The 9,475-nt window shown below is 42.9% G+C and overlaps 1 protein-coding gene across 3 annotated transcripts; it reads left to right on the top strand.

Moving 5' to 3' along the window:
• The first annotated feature begins 4,243 nt into the window (after positions 1-4,243).
• On the top strand, positions 4,244-9,475 carry LOC120640776 (DNA-directed RNA polymerase III subunit RPC4-like). Of its 3 annotated transcripts, none has more exons than XM_039916697.1 (11): positions 4,244-4,286; positions 6,682-6,760; positions 6,837-6,898; positions 7,009-7,078; positions 7,175-7,217; positions 7,853-7,933; positions 8,144-8,181; positions 8,261-8,324; positions 8,405-8,493; positions 8,658-8,894; positions 8,977-9,475. In XM_039916697.1, the coding sequence occupies exons 2-11, from the start codon at positions 6,698-6,700 to the stop codon at positions 9,130-9,132; spliced, it is 903 nt and encodes a 300-aa protein (XP_039772631.1). In that variant the 5' UTR covers positions 4,244-4,286; positions 6,682-6,697; the 3' UTR covers positions 9,133-9,475. The 3 variants fall into 3 exon arrangements, with proteins under 3 accessions (XP_039772631.1, XP_039772629.1, XP_039772630.1); XM_039916695.1 differs by lacking the exon at positions 4,244-4,286 and adding an exon at positions 5,329-5,673; XM_039916696.1 differs by lacking the exon at positions 4,244-4,286 and adding an exon at positions 5,423-5,673 and having other exon boundaries at positions 6,668-6,760.

Genomic DNA, 9,475 nt, shown 5'->3' with positions numbered 1-9,475 from the left:
AGAAGATGGAGCAGGACCTTATGGATAGAGGCATCAGGCCGACGACTTGGGATTGGCCGGATAGATCCAAGTGGTGGTTATTTGCTAATGGCGTGACACTAAACTAGTTGGATGGAAATTTGGTCGTGCCCGAGCATATGCAAGAAGTGTCCCGCGATCTAGTCACTGCAATAGATGAGACCCAACAAGGAACATTACAGCCTCAAAGGGAGAATGATGAGCTCACAAGGGAATTAAAGAATCTGGAACACCCTGGACGAGCCCGCGGCATCGGCGTGGTCCCATGGAAAGTTGCTTGGGACGGAGATTCCTCTTACAATACTCACTGAAAGAGCAAAGCCGAACAGGAAGAGAAACTTCATGCCTTGGAATCTCAGATGGACGCCAGGGTCAATAAGGCAGTGCAGCTAGCTCTGAGCCAAAGGGGCACTGCTGGTTCGCACCCGGATGTTGTGATAAGCCCGGTCTCTCAGCGATGCAGCAGCTGTGCATCCACAGCGGCGCCCGACGTACAAGCGGAACAGCAACCCCAGATTGAGCCAACAGCGGTAGATGACCAGAGGTATCCAGTGGACGATGTCACCATGCCGACACCGTGCGAGCTTCATGTGCGAGCAAGAAATGTATCCATTCATGTCGCATACGGGTCAGCCCTGCCTCTGAATCCTTCTACTACAATTCATGGAAGGCCGATACCCCCTGGCTACACCTTCGTCACAGTCGAGCAAATAGTTGGAAACAATGAGGATCTTGAGCTCGACTTCGTTGGAGGGGATGGAGAGAAGACATTGGGAGACGCACTGCACGGAGTCGTTCTATGGCGCAAGGCCGACATCAAACTTACTGCAAGCACAACGGCTCCCGTGCAGACCGATTGCCCGTCTCCGCGGTCTCCCTCACCGCCGTCCCCACAACCATCTCATTCACCACTGTCTCCGCTGGCGCAAAGGGCCACGAGTACTCCAACTCCTCCTGACCCAGAAAAAGGAAAGAAAAAGACAGCATCCCTCCAGGCGGCTGGACTCTCAAAGAAGAAGCAGATAACGGTCGAAAGAAAATTAACCTACGAGAAAACTGCTGAGGAGTTGGAAGAGGAGACTGCTCAATATATAAAAGAACAATTAAAGCCTAAAGTTCCCCCGCCGAGGGAAAAAGTACCTCTAGAACTAGGGAAAAAGCTTCTCGCAAACCTAGACAACCCACCAAAACCGAAAAGCTTACCCTCGGACTATGATCGTACTCTGACAAAAGCACACAAGGTGAGAAATCTGAAGAAAAAATGTGGCAAGACCATTCCTCAGCTTGGCACACAACAAAAAGGACTCGAGCCCCTCCGGGTGCCAGGGTTGCCACTCCTACACCCGACGGACGTACAACTCTAGGCGGACCTACAGGCCGCGATATTTCTTTCTAAAACTAGATTAACGCTAGAGGAGGCAACGGGGCAAGTGGAGGCGGAAATCCCTATCGCTCCCGTTCTTACTCCATTCCAGCATGGAAAACCTTTTGTCACTGAGGAAGAGGAGAAAAGTCTAGGCACGCAGATGTTCAATTTGCATAGATGGTACCTGCGAATGTCGAATGACCAAGGGAAAATGTTTGGAGTCAAGTATCGTGACCATGATTTCTTCCGTAGGGAGGACTTCTGAGTGTACTTCGAAAATTTATATCACATTTACCATCGACAAGCCCTCAACGCCTCTATCGTCACCATTTGGATTTTGTAAGTATCACTTACCTCTACATTAATACTTTTTGTTAACAAGAACATAATTATATATGTGCATTATAAAATTTCTATTATATCGTTTAGACAGGAGACCCAAAGAAGCCGAAAATATGGATGGCACCATCAGATCGGCTTCATGTCTCCTTTGCTAGTCAACCAGAAAGTGCTCAACGAAAATTACAAGAAAACGTGCCAAAACATGTACGATTTGTTGACTAGGCAAAATTACAAAATCCTATATATTCATACCATACAACTTTGGGTAAGCCTTGGTCGACTCAATCCTCTGTTATATTACTAAATAAATACTAAGTCGTCTAATGCATGTATGTATATATCCTATCTATATCCACAGTTATCATTGGATTTTACTCATACTTTTCGTAGAGACCGTCAATCTTATAGTCTTTGACTCAATGAGAAATCCAAAGTCCGCAATCCAACATATCCTAGACCCCTTGAATAGGTAAGTTCGGTTTGCACAATCAAATCTTTTTTCTGTTAATAACAATTCCTTAATATCAAACTTAACTTTGAGCGTAGGATTTGGAAATTTTTTTGTGAAAAATAACAAAGGACGTGGTCAATGGAGGCCCGAACTGAACGTTAACATGGATTATCCGCTATGTTGATTCATAAAGATTTGTCTAGTTAAGTATATAATCCCAAATTGTTCTAAATTGAGTAATTTATTTGTTTCTCCTTAAATGTGCGAGACAACAACAAGGAACTGATTGGTGCGGGTACTACGTATGCGATTACTTGCACATCATGACTCCATGCGGGAAGGCTACTGATGAAGACACGAGAGTACGTCCAAACCGTTCACTAGTATATTTTCATAATTGTACTAACGCATATGATGTTAATCTTTTTTTTCTAAATGATAGATGTCTCAAATGGGGGATGAATGTTACTCTACTGATCGGATCAACGCCGTGTGCGAGCAGCTCGCCAGATTCATTTTGAACGAGATCTTGGATCCTAGAGGCGAGTTCTACCATGACGGTCACATCCATAGAGGACTTCCATCGACCTCCTGAGGGGACCAGTAGTTGGACTACAAACATGACTTGTACATTTGTAAATATTTTTAAACATTATGTCTTGATGTTTGTAAATTTGTAAATATATTAGTTCATCTAATTAGCTTAATTATATGCTCGCATTTCACTTTTAGCTAGTTTCAAATATTCTCTGAAAACGAACACGAACGACCAATGAACGTATAGTACTGTAGAGATTGAGTGCATTTAGCAATTATAAAAGAATAAACAGTAATAAATATAACAAACAAAACTATATTTAGGAAAAAAAAGGGAAAAGGTCATTGGTACCGGTTGGAAAGACCAACCGGTACCAAAGGGGCTGCCACCTTGCGTCAGCGTGACAGCCTCTTTGGTACCGGTTGGTGTTTCCAACCAGTACCAATGGAAGCCTAAGACACCGGTTGAAAAACCCGGTGTCTTAAGGCGAGGCCATTGGTCGCGGTTGCGGGGCACCGGTTGGGAAACCGGTTCCTTTGGCCCATTCTCAGCCGGTGCTGAAGGCCTGTTTTTCAGTAGTGTTTAGATGCAACTTCTTTTGTTTTGTTTCTTCCACAAACCAAAACACATTTCCCTCTGGGAAACGGAATGTCTGGTCTCGTTCTCTGAACAAAAAGGATTCGTAAAAAGTCAGTATTGTCTCTATAATTAGGACTCATTTGGTTTTTTTCAGTTTAAGTCATAAGTCCTGTCACATCGCATGTCTATACACTAATTAAAGTACTAAACATTGTTTATTATAAAATCAATTTTATAAGTCATGAATCTATTAAATTTAATTAGTCTATAATTTGACCACTTATTGCTACAGTAATCATTCATTATTCGTGCATTAATTATATTTAATAGATTCATCTAGAACTTTAATTGCATTTTATGCAATTAGTTTTATATTAAGTTGACATCTGAATATTCAAACTGACATTCGAATAGTCAATGTGACAGTAACTTAAAAAACTAAAAGAGATCTTATAAACGCATTTCAGTAATTTTTAAAAAAACAATGCTAAATGAAAGCTATTATTTAAAATACATGTTGTTACAATGCTGATATACTGGACGGTATTCGGCTGGCTGGTGCTGAATTTTTGTGAGAGAAAAGTATTGCTGGCTGGCTGGTGCTGGTTTTGTGTGAGAGAGAAATACTGTTGGCTGGATGCAGTGAAGATGAAGCGAACAGAGTCTTACACTGTCAGAGAGAGAGGATATTACAGAAGTTAAGTTTTAAGATATGTTTGTTTTCAATTTATGAAGCAGCTTATCAGCAAGATTAAGTGATCTGCTTCCTCCCAGAGTCCCAACCCTCTGCTTTCAAAAAAAACCTCTACTGTCTGCGCCACCACCGCCCTCACTGGCTCGCTCCCTCCACTGCTTGCGCCGCCGCCGGCCGCCCGCCCTCCCTCCCTCCGCTCTTGGCGTCGCCTTTTCCCTCCCTCCACCTCCCTGCTCTCCAGGATCCCCTGCCCCCGCGCCCTCTACGCTCCAGGAGGAGTCTCCAGCGCCAAGAAGAGGTAAATCCCTTCTGAACTTCGCAAATTTTGTGTGGTTTGTATGGTTAGGTATTTGGTACTGCAAAGATTTAGATATTTTAGATCCAACAAATGTTAGCGCTTTCTGCATTGCAATTTCAAAGAGTGTGCTGCAATTTCTTGTGGTTTGTATGGTTAGACATGTAGTGTTCTCCGTGCCCAGGCGCTTCAGCACTAAGGCGCCCCTTGGTGGGGTTCCTATATAACTTCCACAAGATGCATAAGCTATGCATCTATAAAGCCCATTAGGCTCAAATTAGATTCAATATTTTTGGAAAAAAGATCAACATTTCAAAATAGTAGATTCAACATTTTTACAAACCTATTTCAACATTTGGAGAGAACAGATTCAACATTTCTCAAATCTAGATCAACATTTTTCCTCAACTTGTCTTCTCCGGCGACGGTAGCCGTGGCAGCGGTGGCATGTGGCGAAGCCTCCGCTCGGCGGCGTGCGGGGGACGGGGTGCAGCCGCGGCGGCGGGAGCGGGGAGCGGAGGGCCGCCACGACGAGAGCCGGCCGCGGAGGCGCGGGGCGGCGGCGAGCAGGGGTGGAGCACGGCGGCGAGAAACTGGGGGCGGAGACTCGGCGGCAGTGGGGCAGCGGCGCGCGCTACAAGCTATGGGCGGAGGCGGTGCGGTGGCTGGTTGCTCGAGGACGGCGGCGGCGGCGCACGCGAGTAAGGAGGAGGCGGCGAGTAAACAGTGTTAGGGTTGAGGGAGGGAGTGATGAGGATCCAATGAATATGATTTGTTGTACGAATTTCAAACACTGGAAGATGGGGAAAAAAAATCTTCCGAAAAATATATAGGATCCACGCCCCTTGGTTCTCTTCCTCTGGATGCCACTAGAATCAGTGGCGGGCCCAAAGGGTAGTTTGGGTAGGCCCAAAATTACTCAAAATTTGAGCCCAAAATTTTTTGGGTTTCTCAAAATAGAGTCCAAGTTTGGCCCAATGACTCCCTCGGCCCAGTAACTCATCACCTTTCCATCTCCGTCACGGCTTAGCGCCCCTCGTCTCCTTCTCCCGTTCCCCCCGTCGCCCTCGCCCCCCTACCCCGAGGGCGCCGCCGCCATCCGCGCCTCGCGCCGGCTGCCGCAACCCGCGCAGCCCCGCCTCCCGCCACCGGCTGCCACCCGCGTGGCCCCGCCTCCCGCCGTCGCCTCCGCCGCCTGCTTCTGGGCGCCTGGGGCTCTGGGCGAGCACGCGCCTCCCGTGTCCCGCCGGGCGCTGTGCGCGGGCACGCGGCCGCGGCAAGCGACAAACCCGGTGCGCCGGCACCTCCCGCCGTCCCGCGCACCTGCACGGGCGCACGGCCGTCACCTGCAGCCCCAACCAACACTGGCAGTACTGCTCACTGGTGTCGGGTGAGTATTTTCTTTTTCCAGAAACATGAAGATTGTGATTTCATTTTCATCTTAATCTTGTTGCGACACAGAAACATGAATGAATGGTAGGGTGTTCTTGAGCCTTAAATTGGCATTCTACCAGTGTCAACTGCAACTGTGGAAAGAGTATTTTCTGGGTTCAATCCAGTGAAGAATCAAACAAGAAATCGCATGTGTGATGAGTTATTGAATGATTGTTTGGTCACTTTTCTTGAGCATGAAATTTTCTCTAATATAAGTGAGGATGACATAGTGATGGCCATGAAGAAGCATAAGTAAAGCCACAGCATTAGACTACATTAGTATTGTAATCTTCTGCAACTATTTATATTGTAAATTATTGGAGTTCTGAACTAATTTGTTGAATTGAATGTATTATGAGACCTTTTTACTTATGTTATTGTAAATTTGATCATTATATACCGTATGGTTGCTGAAGTGATATTAGAGTATACCAGTTTGTGCTTTGAATTTTTTTGCCAGGACTACCCTAGTTTCAATTCCTGGGTCCGCCACTGACTAGAATCGAGAGCATTTGGCTCCTCTTCCTCTAGCACCTTTTTCTTCTGATCAAGGGAAACAAGTTCCGAGACGTTAAAAATTGTCAGTTTATCTTGGTCCATGGATTGATGGGGTTAATGTTTTCAGTGTATGTCGTGGTTTTGACATCTAGAATAGAAGTTGGGAGGAACCCAAACTTAGGATTCTTAGGTTTAATGGTCTGGTCCTGCGTGTTAGATTTTTTGTAATAGCCCTTTACTAGTTTCTTTACATTACTCACTCTGGTCCAAGGTGAGGTATATTTTTTTTGTAATTGGACCACTCTTTCTCTCTTAATATAAAGATACACAGCTCTCTTGCGTGTCGAAAAAAAAGAATAGAAGTTGACAAGCAATTTCGAGTTTCTAATTGTTGTGTAAATTGTAGTCAACTTCAGTGCTGAAAGCTTAACACAGAGGTTTTCACTTTTCAGTTTCACTCTTATAGGTTTTGTGATTTTGTTATGGACGACAAGAGTAAAGTCAAGAAGGAAATAAATGCCCCCCTTGGAGCTCCTCCTCGAAAGGTTGATATTTCCTAGGCTGTTCACAATGTTGTCTTCTTCCAGTTTAGTGCTTACTATTATTGTTGCTTGATGTAAGGGAGGACTAAAATTTGCACCTAAAGTACCTGTGAAGAAAGCCGCTAAGGTTGTCCCGAAAAAGTACGTGCTTGGGTCCACATTTACTTTCCTATAACTTTGATAGTTTCTATTTGAATTTTGCAAGATTCACAATTTTGGTATGTGGAATGTGATTTACTGTAACTTGACAGGGAACCAGTTGAGGATAGCAAGGATGAAACCGTCGATAAGGAATTGTTGATGAAACTTAAGACATCACAGGTACTAATTATTGTATTTGGTTCTTCATTTGTTGTATCTGCATGCTTTTCCCTTGATGCTTTGTTCATGTATACAGTATTTTGTTTCATTTTGCAGGTTACAGATCCCTTTGCAAGAAGAGTTAAAACTGAGGAAAAACGTAAGAGTACTTATTTATGTTCATTCCATGCAGTACCTAGTAAATTTGTTATTCGTACCTATAAAAAAAATGTTATTCCTACAAGCTGAGTGTGCTCACAGCTACTTCCGTCAATGGCTATTGATATTCTCATATTCCATCTGCTTGGTTGGTAGCCTGAAATATATATAGGTACAAATCTCCGAGGTTATTAATTAAACATGCTCAACTAGTTTCTTACCACTTTACAACATTTGCAGATAAAACTGCTACTTGTGTCTTGCATTTTTATGAACAGTCTCTGTTTACCAAGTTATATGTATCTCTTTCTTTATTTCATTTGAAAAGCGTTGTTCTGCAAATAATTGTAAAAAATATATATGTTGCATCATGTTGAATTGTCTTAGAAAATGCATTGTGTTGGACATGCACCAAACTCTTTCTTTCCATGTCTTGAATTAGGTACTAAAATTAGTGCATGTAATACAAGGTTACCAAGGATTTGTAATAGAGAAAGTAATATATTCAATTATTACAATTATCAAACTAGTAGCTCATTGGTGTTGATAAATATACAATTTTTAGTATTGGTGTAGATTATTTATTGTTATTTCTGCTGCACATCTAGCTAATGATGTACTGTTCTGCTTGCATAGCAAAAAGCCGAACAGAAGTTGCATTTGGACAAGGAAATTCTTCTTATGCAAGATCTTTTCGTATCCCAAAAAGTTCTTCAGGTATTCATGGAAGATATTTATCTTCATTGTTTACGATTATGAACCGTTCCCTAAGCATCATTGTTCTGAAAAATTGTATTAGTCTGCTGGTTGGGCTGCATTTTTTTCTTCTCTCTTTTTAAAGAACATAGAATATATTTCATACTTGTTTATGCATACATATTGCTGTATTTAGACCTTAACTCCTCTTTGTTTCTATTTGATATTCAGGTGAAGCAAAGTTACCAAAAGAATATGCAGAGCCATGGGTGAGGAAAGATCAGATTACTAATGAGGATTGTTTCCTATTCAGACCTTATCCATTGGTTTCTTTTTCTTTTATTACAGGACTATACCCATACTGATTATCCTGTTTCTCTCCCACTGAGGAGGCCCTACTCTGGAAATCCTGGTATGCTGTTGTCTTTCTAGTTGAAATTGCAAAAGATTTTCTTCAACTGGCCTTACACCCTTCCTAAATCTCAAATGCAGAAATTCTTGACGAGGAAGAATTTGGAGAATCTTCTGCCAGCAGAGCTCAAGATGCTGAATTAACCGCAGCAGAAGAGCTTGGGTTAATGGTATATATTGTTGCATATTCCAAAACCGTTTTATTTCTGGTCATATGCATTAAAGCAAAATCACTTTGTGAGCTCAATTGTATACTCTAAGAAATACCATTGAACTGGCTAAAACTCATATGGTTATACAGGCAATTGCCCATTAATGTTCTCTGTGTTGACAGGATCGGTCAGATGAATCACAATTGCTCTTGTTCCAGTTGCCATGCTCTCTTCCTTTACCAATGCAGCCACAATCAGTTACTGAGCCTAATAAAGGCTCTGAGGAGAGACGTGAGGACGTGAGGCCATCATCGCAGCGTGGCTCGGAACTCAAGGACCTTCCTGCAGGTTATATGGGGAAGATACTTGTATATAGGAGTGGTAAAGTGAAAATGAAGATTGGAGACGCACTCTTTGATGTGAGTTTCAAAACTGAAGTATTTATGTTTTCTGTATAGGTTTCGCATGCAGTACTCAGATCACAATCAACAAATTGTGCAGGTTTCTTCTGGCTCCAATTGCAAGTTTGTCCAGGAAGTTGCAGCAATTAACACCAATGAGAAGCATTGCTGCACGGTGGGGGAGATCAGCAAGCGTGCTGTTATCACCCCCAATATTGGCTGTCTGCTGGGTTCTGCTAACAAGATGGAAGAGTAGTCCATTCATTTCTTTTCCATAAACCATGGCCATATCCCATATGCCATATTGCAAGGGAGTTTTGTTTCTTCAAGATAACAACTTGAGAGTTTAAGGTCCAAAGCTTAGATCTAGGAGAAAAGAGTCACAGGAGATAACAATTTTGATGTTAAACAAATTAAATATGAAAAAACAATGAATCAGATACGAGGTCTCGAACAAAGGAGGCAGTTGCAAATAGGTCAATGTTGAGCTGAGGGGTAAACAAACTTTTATGTATCAAAGGTATCTGTCCGGCTTTATTGAAAGGCGAAAGCATGAACTCAAGTTGGGGATCCCAGCTGACATATGCGCTTTTTGTCTA

Source organism: Panicum virgatum, chromosome 7K (genome assembly GCF_016808335.1).
Source record: "Panicum virgatum strain AP13 chromosome 7K, P.virgatum_v5, whole genome shotgun sequence".
Classification (NCBI taxonomy): Eukaryota; Viridiplantae; Streptophyta; class Magnoliopsida; order Poales; family Poaceae; genus Panicum; species Panicum virgatum.
The sequence above is the reverse complement of the archived record's forward strand: the minus strand, read 5'-3'. Positions and strand labels throughout refer to the sequence as shown.